Source organism: Anastrepha obliqua, chromosome 1 (genome assembly GCF_027943255.1).
Source record: "Anastrepha obliqua isolate idAnaObli1 chromosome 1, idAnaObli1_1.0, whole genome shotgun sequence".
Lineage (NCBI taxonomy): Eukaryota > Metazoa > Arthropoda > Insecta > Diptera > Tephritidae > Anastrepha > Anastrepha obliqua.
Window position 1 is genome coordinate 46,666,827 of NC_072892.1, and position 25,911 is coordinate 46,692,737.

Consider the following 25,911-nt stretch of genomic DNA (forward strand, 5'->3'; position numbering starts at 1 on the left):
ATTAGTATGCATAAACATACATACATACAGACACGCATAGTCAAAAGCATGCATATGTACATACATATGCATATGAGAATGCTCGTTAAGCGATTTACTATGAAGATGACTGATGGGCTGACTGATTTTGTTGTTGTTGGTGCTGCTAAACTTGCTATTATTATAGCTGAGGCTAGGCACAAAAGCTGAAGCTTCCTATAAAAGCCACGCATGCGCTTAGCATCCCGTTCAAATTGTGTTGATAACTCGCTGGTGAACGAACAGTGGCGTTGTTTGTGCGGCAATCGGACGGTTTGAATTATAAATTTGCAATTCCTTCAGTTTAAAATATACGAAAGTGTTTTAGATTAAAAACAAAAATAGTATAAAATTATCAAATAAATATTTGGTACACGTATATACTTAAAGTCAATCGAAAATCGATTGCAGCTTATGAGATAATCGACAGATTTAAGCGTAACAATTTCGTGTAAGAAAAACAAACAGAAAGTGCAAATTAATATCAAATAAATAAAAATGTCTGCACGCATGCGCAACACGTTACATAGTGACTTTGGCTTCAAGTTAACATTGCTGCCGCCACTTTGGCTGTTGCTGTTTGTGCAACTCGTGTTGCAATTGGCTAATGCAGTTGCTGCCAAAGATTTGCGTAAGTTTTGTTTTTCTTTTTTGTTGCCTTTTTATTTTCAAAGTGATAAGTTTCGTAATTTACAGTAAACTGTAAATAAAAACAAGTAGCTTGTAGAAGTGTAAACGAGTATTCGTTCATTCCGAAATTAATAACTGCGGTTGTAAGCAAAAATCGACGAAAATCCTGCTTTCGAGAAAAAGCGCTTAATATGGAACCAATAATATAATATATTGACAATCTGTTTTTAATAAGAACTTAGACATTAAACATAATCATAGTTTTATTAGTAACTACAAGGTGTCACAAAATTAATCTCGCTATCGGAAGATTTATACTTCTTGCAAATTGCGTTGTATGTCAATCACTTTGGACACTTGTGAACTAGACAGCTGCGGTATACTAACAGACAAGCAATGGAGTGCGTGAAGGTCTAAATAAAGATTTCTATCACTCAAAATATTTTTTTCTTCTTTAGTTAGTAAAATTTGGGCCACCGTATAATAACATACATGTGTATTGTAACCCAATTATTTTCGACTTAGGGTATTATTGCTTCGGACCACTAATATAAAAAGTCTTGCGTAAAAATTTAAGACCATCTCTCTACAACGAATTCCCAAAAAATAGAAAATTACTTCGTACATAGAGAATTCGTTATATGTATAGAAGAAATAAAACGAATTGTTTTGTATTGAACAACATTTCTTCACCTTTCCTCTTCCACAAAAATTTCGACTACTTAAAAAAAATAAATAATTGGCACGTGCACTTCTGTTAGGTGTTTGGCCGAGCTCCACCTCCTATTTGTCTTGATGTTGTTCTATAAATGGAGGGACCTACAGTTTTAAGCTCCTCATAAAAAATATGAACGGCAGATATTTTTTATGAGGAGCTTTTTCATGGCAGAAATACACTCGGAGGTTTGCCATTGCCTGCCGACGGGCGATCGCTGTGAGAAACATTAACAGCAGATAAAACATTTGGTGCGTAGTTTTTCTTTTCCAAATAAGCTATCATTTGATGAACAAATGTGTTTAAAAGCAGGAATCGTCGAGGAGGAGAAGAAGACTTCGTTCCAATCTGAATCTCTAAATATAATACACAAGTAAAGAACAACACAAATTTATTAGCCTCAATTTTTTTTTTAAGAGCTCGGATTCTCAGACTCTCCTGTACACTTTAAAGAATATATTGCACACAAATGTTGGACGGTGTTGTCCATTTTGTCTCTTCTATTTATCTGAAACCCAAAAACCAAAAAAAAATATTAATCAGAATAACTGCAGCTATGGCCCGTACTAATATAGATTAAAAAAAAAAATTGTGAAAATTGCGCGGTTTTGAATTTGACACTTTAAAAATCTTTTTTTTTTCAGTTTTTTAATAAAAAAATACAAAATAATTGAAATAATAATATCGTCCCCTTAGTATTAAAATAGCCTATAAATTTTTTGATGTTTTGAGAAAATGAACTTCAAACTTTTTGTCGAAAGTAGCTCTCACTCAAATCTCGTTATGTCTGTAAATATTTATTATTTTTTGACTGACGTTTTGACCCACTTTGTGGAACTAGAATTTGACAAAATTTTGACCACAAATAAAATCGACGATGGAGAATCCAAAAATTCAATAAAAAATAATAGCCTATGAGCACATAGGCTATTGTTATACTAAGGGGACGATATGATTCTAGTACGGGCCATAGTCATTGATTTTGTGAACAACTATTGGACAACACCAGGCCGAAAAAAGTAGTTTTGAGATAATTGAGCTTAAAGTTTTGAGAGTGGATATTGCGACCATTGATGCCGCCGCGCGACGAATCTGACTCTACCTGCTAAAACGGCTTTAGAACCGAAAATTGTGAGAATATCCTTTCAAAAATTTGACCGTATATTGTCAAAAGCGTATACTTTCGAAATATAAAAAAAAATTGATTGTTTGAAAATTCTAGACCACCGGGACCCCTTAAAGAATCGCATATATACTGTTTTGATCTGTTAATGGATTCCCCAAAAATTAGACTTTTCGACTCAGAGGTTTATTTAACCTACATAGGGATTGGATGGACTGGTTCTTGTCAACAGAGTTAGATAATTGTCAGTGACCGTTTTTGAAAAATAGAAAATAGGAGCACTTGCATTTTTTTCTTTGCTTTTGTTAAACAATTTTTGGAAATTATACAATTTTTTTAAATTAAGCGATCGAAATAATAAGTCACTCTGTGTAAAATTTGCATGGTGGCACCAAATTAATCATCTATTAATTTCTTTTGGCTTTGAATAATTTTTTACGAAACAACAAAATACAAAGATTTTGAGTAACGGAAATTTTTATTTTGAATTTTACGTGCTTCATGGCATGTCTTTTTGTATACTGCAGCTGCCTAATTTTCTTATTTAACTTCTCTATTTATTTAGATATTAAAAAAAAATATATTGATTTTATGAAAAAGTTTCAGACCGAATTTGTATGAAAGCAACTTTTGGTTCTAAGATCCCGTTTCGCTATATTTTGTATAGTCTGTTAGATATTACTTTTCTTATCCAAGCTTTTTCGTGATCTCTCTTTGAAAAGCTTACACAAAGGTCCTTACCTGTCACAGTGTGCCTAAGTCTTTTGATTCTCGCCCCATATCTTCTAGATTTTTGTTAAATCTATTTTGATTGTTTGCTAACAAAACTAATGGTTTAGATTTCTATATTTTTTACATTACACTCAGATTAGACTACAGAGGAAAATGGGAAGGTGACGCACTTATTATATTTTCCAGTTCTTTTCAAATAGACGTATTTTTTCATATAATTGTTGTTCTCTACAGCTTAGAATCGAGAAAGATATAATGAAAGATATGCAGATTTGCAAACCAAAATGTTCAGAATGGTGAGAAGCTTGCATTGAATATGACAGTGTAACGGAAATTTAACGGTAATTTGCAAAAATGCAAAAAATACTATATTTCAATTATCGGTAAAGTAAATGTGCTAAAAATTTGTATAGTTTTATATTTTATAATAATGTCAGAGAAAGAAACATGCGTATTTGAATATTATTCCCCAAAAATTTTGAACATAAAAATTAAATTTTGTGCTAACAATTTTTTTTTTTAATTAGTATAATTTACCTTAAAACTACAAATAAAGTTTTATAAAATGAAAGTTATAAGCAACCAAAGATCTTTGGCTTTGGCCAAAATTTTCAACATTGAATAAATCTCAAAATTATTAATTTTTTCAAAATTTTTCAGTTTGCATCTAAGCTGACAGTTAAAACAATTTTCAGAAAAATTTAAGACTAAGTCAAAAAAACTTGGATCACTCGACATGACATCGCTCAGTAGCTGCTTCGATAAATTACAATATGAAGTCCAAAATAACAAAGACTGAGCTAAAATAGAAACGACAGGAGCTTTGTTCTGATCACAACGAGTTTATGTGGCCTCGGTACACTGTTTTGAGCAATCTAAAAGCTTTTCGAAAGAGTGTTTCAGGTCATTGACCAGAATGCCCTTCAGGATGTCGGTACAAGCCTTTTGGATGGCCTCTACGGACGCAAAACGTTTTCTTTTCATGGCCAAATGCAATTTTTACAATAGGTAAAAGTCACAGTGATTGATGGTTAAAATGTGATTTCTAGTCAAAAAATCAGTCACAAGAGTGGATCGATGAGATGGTGCATTATCATGCAATAAGCGAAAAGGCGAGTTCGACGAATGCGATGCACCAAACACTTCAAAACGACGAGATAGAAAATTGCATTGACGGTTTTGCTCCGCCACGAACTCTTTGTGGAAAATTCCCTTGGAGTCGTAAAAACAAATCGACTTGATTTTACTTCTCCAAACGCGATTTTTTGGGTGGTGGCTCGTCTGGGGACTTCCATTCGGCACTTTGACGCTTAGTTTCGGATTCGTGTTGAAATCACCACGTTTCATTACCAGTTACAATGTTGTAAAGGAAGTTCTCGACTTTTCTCGCTTCTTTAATGAGGTCTTTTGAATGTTGAATTTTTGAGCAATATTTGGTCCTCAGTTAACTTGTGCGAAATGAAACGTGCACATACCTTTCGTAAGCCCAAATGATCAATTAAAATGCGATAAATCGATGTTTTGAAGGTATTCAACTCCGATTCCATAAAATTTCAACAATGATTTCGGTTAATTTTTGATAAATTTCCTAACAATTTCGATGGAGTTTTCGGTGATTACTGATTTTGGCCGGCGTGTAAACCACTCATGAACTCTGGTACGAGATAGAAAATCATCGCCATAAACTTTTTTCATCAACTCAAATGTTTCAGTAAACGTTTTACCGAGTTTAAAACAAAATTTGATATTAACTCTTTGTTCGAAACTCTTTTTTGTACCGATGAGACGAGCATACTGACACTTTAGACACAATAACTTCGCTTCCACTGAACCGAATGTCCCTAAGCTTTCACTGGAAGTCAGCTAGGGATGTAACTTCCAACGCATTAACTCATTGAAAAGATGTCGCCATCAAAAATATTTTTATGACGCCAGTCTTATTTATTTTGGATTGCACCTTGTATGTACACGTATGTATTTATGTACTCTGCGAGCATTAGAATTAAACTTTTTGACTTTTGCCGGAGAGATAAATAACTCACTAGTAACACGCAACTGACAAGCACAATTTTCTTTTGTAATTAGTATAAATTATTCTCAGTTTGTTGGCAGATATATTTTTACGTGAGGACTACCAATGCTAAGTTGTAAGTAAAGAATTGCCCTAAATTTGAAGAAATTGCCTTAAAAAACGTATGCCCTAAGGCAACCTTGCACAGTAGAGGTTTAACTGCTAAGATTAAATTAGATTTTATAGGCAAATAATTTTTGTAGAACAAAATTTTTTGTGTCAGTGTTTTTAATACTTCACGCTGACCTAAAGTTCAAAAGATTCCGCACTTAATGGTCTGCAGTAAAAAAATAATACTTGTAATTAATTTCAAATTCCAATGCCAACTAATACATTTTTCATATATAATATTTATTATACGCTCATACATATGCATATTGTATGTTTTTAACCACTCATTAACCAATTTGGGTGGCCCAACTTATTGGCATTCTATTGCCAACCATTCACGTATCTACATACATATTATAAATTATTAAATTTATTTTTTGTTGTCGTATTTGTATGCATTTTTCCTTCAGTTTACCAAACCAACGATTCAATTTCGCCCCTTCTGCATTTTTCCTATATGTACAACGAAAATTAAACATTTATTTACACATATCTTTGCATGCAAATTGATTATAATTTTCGCAACCACATTAGTTCCAAAATGGAAAAGAAGAAAAATATAAAAAAACAACTTCACAAACGCAATGATTACCTTTACAGGTGCTGTAATGTTTATACAAAACGGTATGGAATTTCTGTACTAATAGTTGGTGCCCTCATAGAAAAAATGTTAAGGAGTGCTGTTGATGATCTTGACAATAAATGGTACTTACAGGTACAGAAATGTATTCGGTATTCAATAGTCATTTACATAAGTTTCCTAGTAAGGGATGTTAGAGTTGTGAGCTACAAACTAGGGATGTGAATGATGTCAGGTGCAAATAAAATAAATGCTGGCCAATTAAAATAATGCTCAATAACTTAATATATTTTAGAAGGGTGCACCAAGCCAACTTTGTTAAGCGAAGCTGGGTAGATAATTATCTATATAAAAAGTTATAAACACCAGGATACATACAATAACCACCGAAATTGTTCACAAATATATGAATTTTGATTTTTTTTAGAAAATATATTTCAAAAATAAAAAAGCAATATGTTTTGCTTGAAAGTTAGCTCAAAACAGCTAAAAGCTTAAAAGTAAATGACCAACGGCAGCGACCACTAGGAGTGTATCACGAAGCCTTCTCTCCAACGCAGTACCTCTCTGTTCCGTAAACAAATCAGTACAGCTAAGATTGTTTGGTTGATAGAGTTGCTGTCTGAGTGACACATCCCAGACTTAATTAGCACAAAAGATGCCATTTTGGTACACCACTAGTAGAACCACTGCCGTTATTTAGTCAAACCATTTTGATTTGACTATAAATCTGCGTATGTCACCTATTTTCTTTCCTGTAATTTCTATCAAGTTCTTCATTGAGAATTCTCCCAGCATTCTATGTTCTAGAGCTCCCAGCCTTGATCACTCACACAGGTTGTGGAAAACTGTCTCGCTAGAATCTTCATAATTGCAGCTGCTACATTCATCGTTATACGGCTACCCCATCTTCCTAGCATGGTTTCCGATAGGCCGGCCAATGGTCAGTTATTGCTGACGTCAGGCCCGTGCGCAGACCCTTAGATTTAGGGGGGGGTTCTAACGTTTGTTGCAGTGCCTATTTGTTTTTTGTTTTTGTCATATCGATTCATGTCAAAAATTTGTTTGTTGGTTGAACTCTGCAAACCCTCCCGGGCGCATGGGCCTGGCTGACGTAATTCTTAAGGGGTTATATACAGTTAGAAGGCCGAAAAAAGCGAATTTTTCAGAATTTTTTCTGAGAAAACTTTTAAATTTATTGATCTAAAAAGTTGTACACATATTATGTTGTCTTTTAAATGTATTTTAAGATTTAGTATTAGTAAAAATATTTATTTGGATAGGAGCTACAACTGATTTCCGGGAGCTACTCTCAAAAAAGACGTTTTGCGGTGACCACTATATCTTTGAACTGGATCCCCTGAAATTAAAAAACCAATCTGTTCTGAACTTGTTGTAATCTGGCCACGTTTCCTTCGCTATTTTGCATGTATCGGTGTTGGGCCATCTGTCAACAGCCTGCTCCTGGAATTGCAAGAAAATCTCCCTTTTGTAGATACTTCGGGGGCAGCCGACTGGTACAACTTCGGATACTCTAGAGGAAGTCTCCTGTCTTGTCAGCTCATCAGTTTTCTCATTTTCTGCTGTGTTTCTATGACCCGGTAGCCAGATGAGAGTGATGTCTGTTGTGCGTGTTGAGGCATTTAATTCTTCTTTGCATTGTCTGACGATTCTTGGATTAGTTGTTGGTGACTTCATAGCTAAGATGACTGCTTGACTATCTGAAAAAATAGGTGCATCTGGTAGTTGCTGCGGAGGATTTCTGATTATCTTGCAAGCTTCCCTTATCCCTAGAACCTCTGCTTGAAAGATATTGTACTATTCCGATTCCCTAGGCGAAAAGACTTGAAAATTTCGAGGTCTTTCGAATATACACCTGCTCCGACGCCACAGTCTCTCTTGTCAGAAATATATTAACGCGTTCCAAAATGGCGAAACTAAAAAAAGTGCATTAATATGTAACGTATTGTAATTTTCTACTTATAGTATGACATTGAAATGATGCGCGAAGCCAAGCACTGAATGAAAATAACTTCACCGAGCGCAAAGAAAAATGTTCAATGAGCAAATTTAAATTGAAAGGAATGATTGTTTTTCACTGAGTTTCTGAAGGCAAAATTTGCTTGCTGCTTCAGGTTTGTTCTGTGTTAATAGAGTGTCAACTGCCTGGGCTAATATGAATCATTGATGAATGAAGATGAAGTTTAGGTGTTGTCTCTGCTATCGACGGAGTAAACTGAGCTAAGCTCAATAGGTCACATCAAAGATCGTAGTGGATTATGGAAATAGTTGAAATGTGAATGGTTGAATTTAGAGTACTAATAACTTTAAAAAGAGAATATAAAAGTATTATAGGCATATGACTAATGCTTAGAGTTCTATGTTGGTGGGAAACTGCACCATTAAGGAGTCCAACACTCGATGATTAAACGGCCCGGAGCTTACTGGGTAGTTGAGAAAGAAAAACGTTTGATTTTTCATGGAAAAGAATACTGTTTTCCAACAGCGGTTACTTCTCGGTAAGTTAGGAATGTATTCGTGCCGTGAAAAACTTTTCATAGAAACCATCAGCCGATCGGAGGCGACTTCAAAGCGCAGGTACGCACATTTGGCTAGACAATATCAAGCAAATAGATCAGAAAGCGCGAGCAAACACATAACAAAGGATATAAGCGCCAATGAGAAGTGCTGACTGCGCTTCTAAAAAAATCGGTACATGGCTTCTTTCCTGATAGCTATGTAGTTCATTACTGAGCATTTCAATGAGCGTCCGTGGGCGTCCAGTAAATTCTCTAGGAGCAGCTTCTCTAGATTCATCTGTCCTTTGCAATACTTCACGTGTGCGATAATATTGCATTTTTGGTTTTTTGCCAGTTTTGCTGTTGTTCTACAAATGGAGGTTCTGCACCGAAGCATGCACCTCTGTCTTCACTGACGGTGCCAAGATGGAATCGGGAGTCGGAGCAGGGGTTTTCTCTAAATCAGTCAGTTTATATATATCCTTTAAACTGCCGAATACTGCTAATGTTTTGCAGGCAGAAGTCTTTGGGATCCTGCACGCATGCAAAACTCTTAGGGAACATTTACTCCAATAGTCAAGCCGCGATCAAGGCTCTGACGATGCTATGGTGCAGAACCAAACTAGTAAACTTCTGTAAGGAGGAGATCAAATCTCTTGGGTGTGTAGGTAACATTTCTCTGATCTGTGTTCCAGGACATAGAAACTTAGAGGGAAATGAAATTGCAGATGAGCTTCCTAGGAAGGGGACTGAATTGGCCTCAGGGGCCTCCTAGCTGGTAAACGGCATTTTCCTGTCAGTTATTAAAGAGGAACTGCAAAAAATAATTTCTCAGAAAAGTGCCGGAGTGCTACTTCAACCATTTCTCCTACCTACCTACCTACAAATGGAGGCGCCTACAGTTTTATGTCACCCTCGAACGGCAGATAGTTTTTTATAAGAAGCTTTTTCATGGCAGAAACACTCTCGGAAGTCTGCCATTGCTTGCGAAATGGGCGATCGCTTTTAGAAATAAAAAATTTTTCTGGTATTAATTTTAATTAGCAAGTTATAAATATGCATGGACAACTGGTTCGTAAAAATTTTTTAATCAGCTGATTGGTAAAACATAAGAAGATGGCTGACAATCAAGGACACAAATATTGCATCTCAAAGTTGTACTAGTTTTTTTCATTTATCTTAATTTTTTTAATTTAAATTTGAGCATCGATATAACATTAAACTTTAATAAAGCACTGCATACTAAATTTATAATAGGTAAAAATAACAATTGAAAACATAATAATTTGCAGTCGGTCATAATCAATCTAAACAAAGTGAAATCCAATAAATGCAACAATCAGATGCACAACAACAAATTTACAACGTTATGTCATTCAATGAGTTTTTCTGTCGCTTAACTAGTTGGCTGACCAGTGGAAAAAGAGGCAAAACAAACAAACAAACAAGGTTATTCCACTTTTGGCCAATATATGAAAAACAGCAAATAAACACATACATACATACATTCATATATTAATACATACTTAAGGTATCTTATCAGAGCACTAATGGCGTCCGCCCAGAGGCGAATGCATACATACATAGAAACACTCATAAAACTGTATGTCTTGTTGCCGAACATTATGTTGGCTAAAAGCCAACTACAAAAACCACCAACAACAACAACATAATCAAGCACAAGTTTGGGCGTCGTCTAACCGACAGCTTGTAAATGAATGTGGTCAGCCAGTTTGTCAACAAAAGCCCGTCACTCAGCCAACTCTCCGACTCTGTTGTCAGTTTACTGCGAGTACGCTGACAGCTGACTTTGTTTTCAATGAAGATGCAGAAGCCGGCTTGTTAATTTTCGTTTTTTTTATTGTTGTTTTTTCTTTTTGCACAACAACACGTGCACTCGAAACGAGAGCGGTACGCGGCGCTAATCAGCCGAACAGGCCTTCAACGGAGCGTTAAATGGACCAGTCGGTGTGTGTTAGTCTGTGCTTGTGTTTGTGAAAAATTGCTTCCTGGTGTTGCCCTCAACTTTAGGTTAACGGCTTCATCCGCTTTACCATTTACGTAAATTGGAGATGACACAGTTCGTTGAAGTTATAATGCGAATAATGTAAGACAAAAAGGAATAAAATGAGAGGAGAAATAATTAAAATTGAATTAAATGAACCAAAGCGAAATAAAAAAACATAAATTAATGAACGAAGACTTTACAATGCATATTAACCTAGGTCACGACTGACGATATGTGTGTACATATGTATGCATGTATGTATTCAATTGCTATTATAGCAAATACGTGTATGTTCCAGCTTATCACAGCCGTCACCACAGTCGCTTCATTGGTTTATTTTACTTCTTTGTGGTTTGCAGAGTTTTGTTATTAAAGTTTTTTTATTCAAAGAAAAATATTTGATGTTTTAGATTTAATCAAGATTTATTTTTGATGAGAAATATCTTTAATAGGGTAAAAATTTAGTACAGGTGGATCAGTGTTAAGTTGTAAAGCTGTTACTTTACAGTACGAGAATTACAGAAACCAAAGCCGAAGGAACAAATGTTTCGTAAGCCAATAAATAAGGATGCGATTACGAGTACGCGAATGTTTACGAGAATGTGAAGAAGACTATCAATACAAATCCGAATGCTAATATGAAAGTAAATATGTATCAGTACTAATACGGACGCAAATGCGAACACGAATAGGAAACAAAATGCCTTTAGGAAGACGAAGACGAATGTAAATACGAATATGAATCAAAATGCCTGACGAATGCGAATACGAATATATATAAAGGGTGATCAATTTAGAGGTATCCGATTTTAAATTAAAATAAAAAAAATAAAAAAAAATTTAAATTGTTTGTGCAATCTTTATTATTTTTGTGTAGAGCCATTAATGATAATTTTTAAAGATAATTCAAATGTTGACCGCAACTGCGTCGTAATTTGGCCATCCGGAAGCACCAATTTTGAATAACGCGCTGGAGGACTTTGCTCGGTGTCTCGTGAATAACCTTAGTAATATTGGCTTTCAACGCCTCAATCGAAGCTGGTCTATCCACAAAGAATTTATACTTTACACACCCCCACAAATAAAAGTCCAAAGGAATGATATCACACGATCTTGGTGGCCAATCCACTGGTGGAGACCACATATAAATTGCTCACTGAAACGACGATGCAGTAAATCCATTGCTTCACCTATGGTAAATAGCGCCGTCTTGTTGAAACCAAATGTTGTGGAGCTCATGGGCTTCAATTTCCGGCATCAAAAAGTCGTTTATCATGATGCAATAGCGCTCGCCATTCATTGTTATATTGGCATCAGCCTCGTCTTTGAAGAAATATGGGCCGATGATTCCTCCCACCCATAGGCCTCACCAAGTGGTTTTGTTCAATGGATGTAATGGCTGTTCTTGAATGACTACGGGTTGCTCTTCAGCCCAAATACGGCATTTTGGCTTAGGTCTCCTTCTGCCTCGTGTTATCGTTTACTAAAATATTTAGCCAAGTTAGAAACTTTTTGGGTTTCTTTCTTTCAAAAACCAGTTCATAAAAATATGTAAATTATGAATGAAGTATTAAGGGCAACCCTAATATATGCATGTACGTACATACATTTGTATTCACACAAATATGCATGTAAAATGCTGTAGTTATTTAAATTTCATGAATTCCACCACTATTATTTTATTATTTCATTTCTGTTGCTATCATTTGTTGCTTTAGCCCGCTGAGCGCCACCGAATCGTTGTTGTGGCTAGCACTTAAACTTGACATTGAACCAAAAAAGACAGGCAAAATATGCATTTTTGACTTTTTTGTGATTGTAGTTACCAAATTTTTGTTGTATGTGCCAAACAAGTTTTCATCTGCCGACAATATTGTGGATGCTGCGCATATTGGTTTTTTTTTTCCTTTTTTGTGTTCTGCCTTAATCAGGTTGTTTTTTTATGATCCTGACATTAAGTATTTTGTAGTTCTTATTGACATAGTTTCCGTTGAGCCGTGTTTTTGGTGCGAATGAACTTTACAAATTGTTGGCATTTTTCCGTAATCGTATGCGGTTGCGCAACTTTAGTGAGGTTATGTTTTCGACAGTTAATTGTGCGGTTGGAATTTTTTTGTTGGCGCCAAACATTCCGCTTAAGTTTAGAAGGCCTTGAAGCTTAACCTGTTTAAGCGCGCAAGTTTGACCGAAATGAATTTCCTGTATTTGGCAGAGATTGAAAGTTAAAGGAGGAAATAAATAAAAAAAACTGCCGACTAGATGTATTACAAGTGTGTGAGGATGGTCTTTATTGTTTCAGAGTTTCAGGGTATTTAGGTAAAGCAAATACTCGTAAATTCAATAATTTTTTTGTGTAGAGGTGGCACAAAGCATTGAAAAAAAATTTTGAGACTTGTCTTTTAGATCACCAAACTATAGTAAATATCTACCTCTGGTCCGTTCCGTTCACTCCGTGCAACTACTGCTAGGTATTACCTCGCTGTTCTACGTATCACAATTTTGTTATGATGGCAAATATCAGATTTCCACTAGATTTTCAACCGAAAGTATCGTGCCTATCTCCATACTCGAGTCATTTTTTTATTGTAAACTGAAAACAATCACACCGACAGTTTTACAAGGTGAAGTCCAAAATAAACAAGACTGGCGTCATAAAAATATTTTTGATGGCGAAAAATGAAAAACAATCACACCGACAGTTTTACAAGGTGAAGTCCAAAATAAACAAGACTGGCGTCATAAAAATATTTTTGATGGCGCCATCTTTTCAATGAGTTAATGCGTTGGAAGTTACATCCCTAGCTGATTTCCAGTGAAAGCTTGGTGACATTCGGTTCAGTGGAAGCGAAGTTATTGCGTCCAAAGAGTCAGTATGTTTGTGTCATCGGTACAAAAAAGAGTTTCGAACAAAGAGTTAATTTCAAATTTTGTTTTAAAATCGGTAAAACGTTTAACGAAACATTTGAATTGAAGAAAAAAGTGTATGGCGATGATGGTCTATCTGGTGCCAGAGTTCATGAGTGGTTTACACGTTTCAGAGATGGTTGTGAGGACATAAATTAGAATGAACATACGGGCCGCCCAAAATCAGTAATCACCGAAAACTCCATCGAAATTGTTCGGAAATTTATCAAAAATCAACCGAAATTATTGTTGAAATTTTATGGAATCGGAGTTGAATACCTCCAAAATATCGATTTATCGCATTTTAATTGATCATTTGAGCTTAAGAAAGGTCTGTGCACGTTTGATTCCGCACAAGTTAACTGAGGACCAAAAATTGCTCAGAATTCAATATTCGAAAGGCCTCATTAAAGGTGCGAGAAAAGTCGGGAACTTCCTTAACGACATTATAACTGGTGAACCTGAAACTAAGCGTCAAAAAGTCGAATGGAAGTCCCCAGACGAGCCACCATCCAAAAAATCGTGTTTGGAGATGTCAAAAAACAAGTCGATGCTCATTTATTTTAACGATTCCAAGGGAATTGTCCACAACGAGTTCGTTCCAATGAGCCAAACCGTGAATGTAATTTACTATCTTGGCGTTTTGAAGGGTTTGATGCATTGCATTTGTCAAATTCGTTCTGAATACCGCGAAGGAGGAAGTTGGCGCTTATTGCATGACAATGCACCATTCATCGATCCACTCTTGTGGCTGATTTTTTGACTAGAAACCGCATTTTAACCATCAATCACTCACCGTATTCACCTGATATGGCTCCAAGTGACTTTTGCCTATTCGGAAAATAACGCTTGGCTATGAAATGAAAACGTTTTGCGTCCGCAGAAGCCATCCAAAAAGCTTGTACCGACATCCTGAAGGACATTCCGGTCAATGACCTGAAACACTCTTTCGAAAAGCTTTTAGATTGCGCAAAACAGTGTATCGAGGCCAAAGGGGATTATTTCGAATAAATAAACTCGTTGCTATCAGAACAAAGCTCCTGTCGTTTCTATTTTAGCTCAGTCTTGTTTATTTTGGACTTCCCCTTGTATCATCATCACGTTAGCCCGATCCGGGTCTTGGCTTGTCAAACAACTTATACCAAACAGCTTAGCGTCGTGATCTACGCCATCCAACCATTGGAGTTCGGGTCTTCTCTACAATTTCTTCGCTGGGTATACTTCGTCTACCCTTATAATGCAACCAGCCCATCGTAAACTGTTAAGCTGGTGTTCAGCGTCTTCAGTAACGTCATTTGCCAGAAGGTGCAGATGGGATCACCCTCATTCTTAAATCTGTATAGGCATGGCTTAAAGCAATCATGGCCCATCAGTATTTGAATCAGGTGGAAGTCCACTTCTCCGTGTTGTCTGCTTATCCACCTTAATATCAAGGGTTTCGATCGCCAGCTGCGCGATGCCATTTTTATTTGCATTGCTGTAATTGCAATGCATCTTGCCTCCATGTTTCAGCTGATTTGCAACCCTGGAACCTTCGATAAAGCAGACATGGCTAGATCGGTTTCCGTCTTTATTTTGAACAACTTGACATATCAACATATGTACACTTTTAATAAACTTATTTATATTAGCGCACTAGATTAAAAAAAGAAAACGCACAGACTTCCATAGATGTTTTGTGGTCGATTCTAAATAAACCTAAACTGCATAAATAAAAAGGTTTAAATTATTCACACTTATTGATGGTCATTATGATGGCGCGTGATTGACTACCTCAATAAATCTCAAACATTTCTAAACCATCTTTTATTTGCGCTAATTATATGACCATTTTTCGCCCCCTTCTTCCAATACATTTTTCTTAAAATGGGTGTGTGCGCGTATTTTGAGCACGTTCGTGGCTTTATGCTTGTGGCAGATGGTACAGAATATGGTTCTTTTTATTATACAAAACGAACACAAAACAATAACAACGCATTATTTGTACTGTACATTGCACTTTCGATTAGTTTGTATGCAAAGGAGTTGGCGGTTCATTTACTTTGATACGCGTGCACGAGATAATCTTTTAAAAGTTTTAAGACAATTAAACAAAGAAAACACACCCACACATATATATATATATATATATATATATATATATAATTATAATATATGTATATTTGGCATACTTTACAAAAGCTCTACTAGGCGATTGTGTTGAGGAATATTGAACATTGGTTCGGTTCAAGGCTTCGGTGTGGCTTTAGGAAATATTTCATGAATAGGTAAAAAATTAAAACGAAAAACGTTTTCGACAAGTAATTTGTCTGAAATACTCGAATGTCAAACGATAGGTTAGGTTAGGTTTGGCAGCCACATCGCACATAGAGACAACGATGCCACTTAGACCACGAAATGGGTCCGTTGTGAACCGCGGGGGCTGAGCTACATTTCCCTCTCTATATTAAACTATCGTGAGCTTTTGACAAACCGTAAAAGGTTGTTGATACCTAAAATGTATAGATTATCTATATTCGTTAAGAAGTAGAATTTTAAAAATCGGTTCCTGCTTCTGGCTAGAGCTGGGCATGTGCAAAAAAGGTGTTGAATTGTTTCCAATTCCTCCTCATTTCTGCAGCTACGACAGAAATCATGCGTGTAAACGCCTAAACTCTTTGCATGATTTCCTATGAGACAATGTCTGTGAGGGCCCCTACTAAGGTCCTGATTTGAAGTCTATTCAGCTTTATAATACTCTTGGACAGACGAAAATTTAGCCTTGGCCATGTTTGCCTAGCAATTTCACAGGTGTTAACGCTAATCCATCTCTGATTTGTAGACCTGATTAATGCGTCCTTAATGAGAAGCTTACAAGTTGCGAGAGGTATCTCCATAAAATTACTTATGTCTGGCAAACAAGTTGGTCTGCCCTACAGTTCCCTGGTATATCTCTGTGGCCTGGAACCCAGCACAAGATTATACGATATTGTTTGACCATCTCATTTAGAGATTGGCGACAACGCAAGACACTCCTTGATGTTGTTTGGAATGCATCCAGGGCTCGTAGGGCAGCTTGGCTGTCTGATAGAATGCAGATATCCGTTGATGATATTCTGTTTATCTTTAGCCATTTTAAGGCTTCATGAATAGCGTTTATTTCCGCTTGAAAAACACTACAGTGATCCGGTAGTTTAAAGGATTCACTAATAGAAAGCTCTTCGCAAAATAACCCTGATCCTACACCGGTATCCATTTTAGACCCGTCCGTGTAGATCTTAACGGGTGTGTTGGGTGCTGGATCTTCTTCAAACCATTCCAGTCTAGAAGGGATTTTCATTACAAAATTCCTTTCGAAGCAAAGAATGGGAGGGTGATAATCACAGTCACTGGGTATATCCGTGTAGGAGTCTAAGATGGTTGAATGTCCCTGTGTGACAGTCCTCCATTGTGAGCTCGCTTTGAGCCTTACAGCGGAGCAGGCCGCTAAGTATTTGCAGAAGAGATCTAGGGGTGGCAGATGTAGTATGATATCCAAAGCCATGGATGGCGTGGTTTTCATGACGCCACATATTGCTAATTCCGTTGATCTCTGCACCTTATTCAATAAATTAGAATAGGTTTTTTTCTGCATAGCACACCACCAGACAACATTTCCATATAGAAGAATGGGTCTGACGACAGCAGTGTAAAGCCAATGAGCAACCTTAGGTTTAATTCCCCAGGTCTTACCTAAAGCTCTGTTACAGGCATAAAAAGCTAGGTTCGCTTTCCTGACTCTTTCTAAGATGTTTGACTTCCAAGTCAGTTTGCTATCTATGATTAGTCCCAAGTACTTGGTTTCTTCCGAAATCACAAGAGCTTCCCCCTTGAGCATAATTGGACTTAGTTGAGGGATTTTGGGTTTCCTAGTGAACAATATAAGTTGTGTTTTGTCTGGGTTGACTCCTAGACCACACTTTCCTGCCCACCTAGAAAGTATGTCTAGAGCATTTTGTATTAGGTCTCTTAATGTAGATACAAATTTACCAGAGACAGCAATGACAACATCATCGGCGTAAGCTGTCACCTTACAGCCCACCGATTCCAGTATTAACAGAAGTTTATTTACAACTGCGTTCCATAGAAACGGTGAGAGGACTCCGCCTTGCGGTGTACCTCTACTTACCAATCTCCAATGTCAAACGATATAAAGTATTATTACATATACTTACATATTACATATCCTTAAATTTAAATTGTTCATATTTTGTTCAATTTTTCGGTTCAAGCACTAGAAAGTCTAGACTTAACTTACTTTCTGTCCGAAATTGTTCTACGTAATTGACAATTTGTGGTCGGTTTTGAAGGTAAATGTAAGAAAATATGGCATCATAACAAATCTGATCTTAAACAGACGATATTGGAAGAGTGGAGCGAAATTAGTCCAGAATACACATAAAAATATGTTGCCTCCATGTCAAGTAGAATTCAAGCTGTAATTGATAATAAAGGACACCTAAACGAGTACTAAATACGTTAAAGTTTAAAAAATTTGAAATAAATACATAGTTGCTATTTTTTACGTTGTATCATTTACGCTGCAGCCTGAATTCTCTGTATTTTTTTTTTACATCACAATGAGTGGACACATTTTTGCATTCTATGTTGAGAGTTAAAATAGAGGAAACTAAAAAAGATATCTGCATACTCTGTTTTCCATTTTCGAAAAATATTATGCGAATATCGAACACAACAAAAAAATATCGTGTCTGTATCTGTTCCACAAATGGAGGGACCTACAGTTTCAAGCCGACTCCGAACGGCAGATATTTTTTATGAGGAGCTTTTACATGGCAGAAATACACTCGGAGGTTTGCCATTGCCTGCCGAGGGGCGACCGCTATTAGAAAAAACTTTTTTTTCTTAATTTTTGATCTTTCACGGAGATTCGAACCACCATTCTCTCTGTGAATTCCGAATGGTAGACACGCACCAACCTATTCGGCTACTAACTTTTACCCTACCAAATATCAACGGACAAACTCTTTCACTTTCACCTAGCGCAAAGTATTTAGGGGTAAACTTAGCTGGAAATTAAACGTCGAAGAACGGGTAAGGAAAGCAGAAATTGCTTTATATGCCTGTAAACGTTTGCGAAACGTAAACGAAGAAGATGGGGTCTTCAACCCAAGCATACATTATGGTTGTATAAGGCGGTTATAGGACTAATTTTATCGTATGGTTCGGTAGTTTGATGGAAAGCTCTTGGGAGAAATTACAATACCAAATTACTCGGCAGAATACAAAGATCAGCCTATGTAATAACGGTCGGTGTAATCAGAGCATGTTTTAGAGAGGCTCTCAATGTACTAACACACGTTATTCCAACAGACCTACATATAAAGAAGACGGCAACCATGAGTGCATTTAGGTTAAATGAAGCGGGTCGCTGGAAAGAAAAAACGTATGGTCACGCAAGTCTATTATTGCGACAAACTCAGTTAACCTCGGAGAGGACTGATTACATTATCCCAACGGTAACTTTCAAAAGGAATTTTGCCAGTCTCGTTCCATATAAGGGATTCTCACTAACCAACTTCAATACTACGGTCTATACAGATGGCAGTATGGTAAAATGGATTGTGGTGCTGGAGCTGGTATATATTCTCATAGACTTGGAATTGAAAAATCTGTGCGTCTCCCTAATACCAGCAGTGTCTTCAAGGCGGTAGTACTGGCAATTGTGGAAGCTTGTTGGCTACTAATCACAGATTTCTCTTTTAAGGGCAATATCGCTATTCTTTCGGATAGCCAAGCTGCAATCCAGGCACTGGATCCGGCTACAACAACCTCTAAAGTGGTGGAACAAAGTAGGAATAGCCTTACCACCTTAAATGAAAACCATAAAGTTACCTTAATTTGGGTCCCGGGACAACGGAACATAGAAGGTAACGAAAAAGCCGATGAACTGGCAAGAGAAGGATCTGCCATGAACAACGTTCTTGCAAAACCGGTACTCACACCATTAGGTGCAGCCAAGAATGCAATTTCCCTAAAATACCTACGAATCGCAGATTGTAGATGGAGAGACCAAACGAAATGCTAAATTAGCAGGACGTTATGGCCCACCTTCAACCTCAAGCAATCGTCGACATTAATAAACATGGAGCGACGGGTGCCTGTAGACTAACGGCAGTCATAACTGGCTTTTGGTGTATCGGAGAACAAGCCGCCAAAATGGGCATTCCTCACAAAATATACTGTCATAGTTGTAAACAACCGGAGAAAAAGGAAACAATCTTCCATTTCCCCTGTGAATGCCCTGCCCTATGGAAGGACAGAATGTTAACCCTGGGCATGGCGCTGAGAGTCTCGAACAACTGTCTCGTTTAGACGTCAACAACCTAATAAGGTTCCTAAACCGCACAGACTGGTTATAGTCTTGCTGTAAATAACTGTTAAATAAGTTGGTAGCGAGGATGTGGCAACCAAATGGTGCTGATTCTGGTTGAATCATCACTCTAACTAACCAACCAAATATAAAAAAAGATACGTATTCGGGAATTTTTTGGTGGAATAGAGAAGAATAAATTTTGATATAATTTCGTGACTTTTTCTTCAACACACATTTTAAAAAATGTGTAACTTCGCTGGATAAATTATTTTTTGCCAATAAAGTGGAACAACATCAAGACGCACACTACAAATTACAGGAGGATCTCGACCAAATACTCAACAAAGAATAAACGTGCCAATTATGTATGTATAGTGTAACCACTCTAACGGATACCTCTATTAGCCGGATACCTCGCTTGAGTGGACAGTTTTCTCTATACCAAATCTTAGGTATCGGAAGAAGTTACCCTCTTTTCAGTGGACGGAAGTTACCCTCTTGGACGGAAAATCTGAATGACTGTGAACTACCATATATAGTAGTTTCCACATTAATAAAGCGATATGTTTTTAACATAAAGTTTTGAGAGATATATTAGAATAATACTATAAACTATGATACTCCATAATCCGATTGAGAGTTTGATGATACGTGATACGCTTATTAGTGTTAGAAAAAATAGATGGTATGAAAAGGCCTCTACTGAAAAATTTTCCGGGAAATGTTTTTGTACAACATTTTAACCCTCAACAGACACAACAAACCTAATATTAGTTTGGGGAAAAAGAAATACTATACATTATTTTCTCGGTAGATGGCTGTAGTGATCGATATCCCGTAAAGTATCGGTGAAACAATTTAAAACTTATATCCGTTGTCAAGGTTCTTTTGCTGTTTTTTTGTTTTTGTTCCATTCTGTTGTGAGTTACAGGGTGTTAAGAATGGAAGTCAACAAAGAAAAAATTCGATACATTTTACGGGTTTTCTTTGATGAAGGCGAAAATGCAAGCCAGATCACTGAAATTGTGAATAGACTTTAGGGTGGAGATACCATAGCAGCTAATTACGTACAATTTTGGTTTCGTCGATACCGTTCAGGGATTTTTGATATTAAAGTAAATGTCGAAAATGTCGATAAAATCACAAAAATAATCGGTGTTGACCGGCATGTTAGTAGTCGTAGCATTACCTAGGACCTATAGATCGACCATAAAACAGTTCTAAGCCATTTCCGTAAAACGGAAAATAAAAATAACGCATTTCTCTTTCCCCAACCAAGTTTTTTAAAAGTAAGTATCATTATGACCCACATTGGTGGGAAATATTGGATTAAATGTTCCACAATATTATGCGACATTAAATTTTATCAAATAATCTAAAAGACAATATCAATGGTAAATATGGTTTTATACAAGTTTTTTCAAATAATTTGCACCAACTTGAAACCAAATTAGGAAACCTCAAATACAATGTATGTAAAAAAGCTGTGACGTTTAGGGACAAAATGGCAGGTGGTCCAATCTTGTTCCTCTTTCATAATTTATGTCCTGAATTCTTAACTTTTTTTCGTTTCATTTTGTCACACAGCGTAATATTTTTTGAAAATGTATTGATATGGTAATTAGCTTTCGTCCTTGCTTAGCCAAAGTTACGAATGATTTAAACAATTGAATAATACATGATATTATGTGCAGTACGTGCCATTGGAAGCTACAACTTTATTTCATCTTTCAGGCAGCATACGGATTCCTCTGATGAAAAATTCGACTTGATCCATTCATTGATCCATTCAATAAGGGCTGACTGCATTGATCGGAACAGATGGTAATTCCAAGGTGCAATGTCTGGGGAATGCAGCGGGTGCGACGAGATTTCCCAATTCAGTCCTTCTAAATATTTCTGGACCGGTTTAGTAACGTGTGGCCTGGAGTTGTCATGCAGCAAATACATTTTGTCATGTCTACCGCCCCATTCCGGCCGCTTTTCTTTGAGAGCTCGATTCAAACGCATTAGCTGTAGTCGGTAACGATCGCTAGTGATGGTTTCAGATGGTTTAAGGAGTTCATAATAGATGATACCCTTCTGATCCCACCAGATGCGCAACATAACTTTTGAAGCATGAATATTTTTTTTTGCTGTCGATGAACCGGGTTCTGCTGGCAGGTTCCAACATTTTCGACGATTAGGGAAATAGAACAGAAACAGAAAAAACAGAGAAACATCTCACACGTCACACGTGAAAATAAGTTTTCAAAAAACAACAAAAACAAAATTTAGTCTCGTTTATTTCCAAAACACAAATTTTCAAAACGTCTACATATATACAAGTATATAAGCATAATTTCCGCTTAATCCATTTTTGTGTGTTTAGCCAAGCTCAGTTTTAAGCCGACTCCGAATGGCAGATATTTTTTATGAGAAGCTTTTTCATGGATCATTTTTTATATAGAACTTGTAAAAAAAATCTCATCCAAATCATACTGTCAGAAAACTGTTCGGTTTGTAAAAGTATGCCCCATACAAATTTCAACGTAAGCTGCTGTCCCTAATATTATATTAGCTCTGTTTCAAAACTTTTCTATTAATAACCAAAAGGCCTAAAAATATGTGGCTTGATGTGGCATCAAATGCAAATAATGTTCGTCGACTGATGCAGTATATTTTTAGGCATATCATTTATTCATTAAAAATTGTAAACGTGACAAACAAGTAAAAAAAAATTGTATTTGTTTTTCAGCTTTCACTTGGTACTTAAATTACTGATTAATGTTGAAAAAAGAAATACATATACATATATAAATTGGGATCCCTACAAAATGCTGTATATCAAAATTCTTTTCGTACGAAATACTGTAAATTAACGTAACAAAATTCTGCAGTGACAAAATTCTGTATTAACAGAATTCTGTATTGACAAAATTGTGTATTGACGAAATTCTGTACTGACGAAATTCTGTACTGACGAAATTTTGTATTAACAAAATTCTGTATTGAAAAAATTTTGTGTTGACAAAAGTCAACGAAAAAAGGAGTTCTACGCAAAAATACGGTGGATTGCGTAGCCGGAGTCGGACTGATGAGGGTTATTTTTTTGAAGCGCGGCCGAAGACCGCCCACGCAAAAAGGAGTTCTACGCAAAAATACGGTGGATTGCGTAGCCGGACTTGGACTGATGAGGGTTATTTTGTTGAAGCGAAAAGGAGTTCTACGCAAAAATACGGTGGATTCTATCGAAACTGAAGAAAAAAAGTGCGCACTTTTTTTTATAAAATTTGTTGAATTTCTTATTATTTACTTACAGCATTTCGTCAATACAGAATTTCGCTAATACAGCATTTCGGCAATACAGAATATTTTTTACAGATTTCTGAAATACAGAATTTCGTATACAGAATTCTATAATACAGAATTCTGAAATACAGAATTTTGTATACAGCATTTTGTACACAGAATACAGCATTACGTACCCAACCCATATAAATTATATATTGAACATTGAAAAAATATTTTTGAAAAAAGTTTACTAGAAATGATTCGTGCTACCCTCGGACCTAAATTTCGTAAAAATCGTGTATCGCTGAATAGCACTACTGCATTGAAAAAGTGGAGCATTTTTGTCCCAAAATTGCACAGTTTAATATATACCAATTATTTGTGACTCCATGATATCTATACCGATAGTCCTAAATGTAGCCAAGTACTCTTGTTTACCATTAATTTAAATTTAAATTTTAGTTTATTGTAATCAAGCTGAGCTCGACGAAGTACTTAGGTATTCATCTTCCGCTTAAGGATGAGCTATTGACATCTGCGCAACAGGTGCGAGATTACCCAGGCGCCTTCGCAAGGGCCTGAAAGAGTCCCTGTTTATTAAGATCCGTACCAAACATTCGCCTGGCTTTACAATAGAGCCGTTCTTAACTGTTCACCAATAACTCGAAGTTTATTGGCAAATGAGTATTCTGCGAGGTACCCTCTATTAAGCGTACATTCAGGCTTTCGAATGCTGGGCACGCAAACTGACATGCAAGGTTCTTATGACCACGACAGAATCTGAGGCATTCGAACGAGTTTCAACAGCTAACAAAGCCGTAACTTTCTATGGCAGTTGGTATTTTTAACCGAGCAATGTATGATAGGTATCCATTCTATCTTCTTTTTCGGTTAATGGTACCACAATGGATGATTTAATAGTTATCCGCCCAAGTCAACTAAAAGTACGTTCACATATGCAGTAATTAGCAATAAGCCCACAAAATTAATCTACCCGTTCACATGTGGTAGATTACCTCCAAAATTGACAATCAGCTGTCAATACTGTTGTGAAAGGTTTTTTTTCATAGAAATTGATTTGGTGGAATTTTTCGGTGTTTTTGGTTTGTTTAATTATTATTAATGATATGAAGAAAAGACAAGGAGAAGGAATAGCTAATTTAATTGCGCAATTGTCTACTGGTAATAAACAGTTGGAGGAAATCCGTAAACGACGTTTACTGAGGTTTGAAAAAATGATGGCAGTAATACGCATTCGAAATTCCATATTACATTTTATAATAAGCAATAAAGGCCAAAGCGTCTATGGACACACGCTGTTTTTTTGTTATATGAATGCATTGTTAATAATAACTAACACAAATTATTAGACTTATGTTTAGAAACCTACCAGCATCCATTTTATTTAGTTTCTTTGACGTTTCTCTTTACATTCGTAAAAATAAATACCTATAATACAGAAAACACAGGGTTGCATGTAAAAAAGTGTGGTAATAATCTAGGATTATTTTTGTATGGGTAATCTAATTTTTTAATTACGGATTGAGAGTTAAGCACGAAAAAGTACACAATTTACTTATATGTGAACGTAACTCCTTTGGAGGCAACGATTTAACTTAACCTATTAATCCATAGTGACCACCTGAATCGATACGAATTGTTAGCCTCATTCTCAAATGTTTCCTCTTTGGCCTTTTGTTGTATTTTCTCTTACTTATTTTTTATGAATGCGAGTTTTTCTGATTTTTTCACATTTCTCATTTTTATATTTTTAGCAAGCAATTTTGACAAGTGCAAACGTGATGAGAATTTCGACAAATGCCTCGTTGATGCTGTGAACAATGCCATTTTGCTGCTGAAGGATGGTAAAATAATATTATACATTTTAAAATAATCTCTGAAAAAGTAAAAACGAAAATTTAAATAAATAAGTACAATATTTTTCTACTTTCAGGCAATAAGGAGTACGGTATACCACCACTCGAGCCACTTGCTATTAAATCATTAGTTATCGACTCTGGTAATGCACCAATTACGCTGAAACAAAGCCTGAAGAATTTGCTGGTGCACGATATGATCTCAACCAGTAAGGTGCAGCGCTATCGGTGAGTTCAAATCGCATTTAAATTTATACATAAAACATCTAACAATAAATTATTTTTCTTCCAAATCCAGCACTGATCTCAACAATCACCTTATTATTTGCGACAGTAAAACCGATCGTATTGAAATGGTAGGCGATTATGAGATGTCAGGCCGTATACTACTGCTACCCATTACAGGCAATGGAAAAGCCAATCTAACGCTGATCAATACACGCATCGAACATCGTCTCATTGGTGAACCATTCATGCGCGATGGCGTCAAATATATGCGTCTCAAGGAGTACCGTGTCGATCTGAATCCAAAACGTGTTTATATGCAGTTTGAAAATCTTTTCAATGATCGTCTACTATCGCAGACAATGAACCGTTTCCTTAACGATAACTGGGACACGGTATTCAATGAGTTGAAAGTTGGCTATTCTCGTAGTTTTGGTAAAATTTTCCGTGAGATTTCTAATAAGCTCTTCGAAGAGATACCATTCGATTCGATATTTTTGAGTCCTTGAGTGGGCAGAGCTTTAAGAAGGGCTTAAAGTTGTAAACGAGGACATGACCTGAGTATTTTTTAGTATTTAATAAAAGTCGTAAGGCTTATTGTTTAGTGTTGTGAGCGTAAGAGTATGTGAGATGAGTTGAGCTTTCTGGAATTTATTATTATGTGGTAGAGTATAAGATGTTAAATTAAGAGATTTGATTATTAAGACAAGTAAATGTGAATAAATAAAAATAAAATGTTTGCAGATATGTATATAATATTGCATATAGAA

The 25,911-nt window shown here is 36.2% G+C and overlaps 1 protein-coding gene across 1 annotated transcript; it reads left to right on the forward strand.

Moving 5' to 3' along the window:
- Positions 1 to 245: 245 nt before the first annotated feature.
- LOC129247246 (protein takeout) lies at positions 246 to 25,911 on the forward strand. Its single transcript, XM_054886298.1, has 4 exons — positions 246 to 649; positions 24,815 to 24,904; positions 24,994 to 25,144; positions 25,215 to 25,911. Exons 1-4 carry the CDS (start codon positions 517 to 519, stop codon positions 25,648 to 25,650), a joined length of 810 nt encoding a protein of 269 aa, XP_054742273.1. The 5' UTR covers positions 246 to 516; the 3' UTR covers positions 25,651 to 25,911.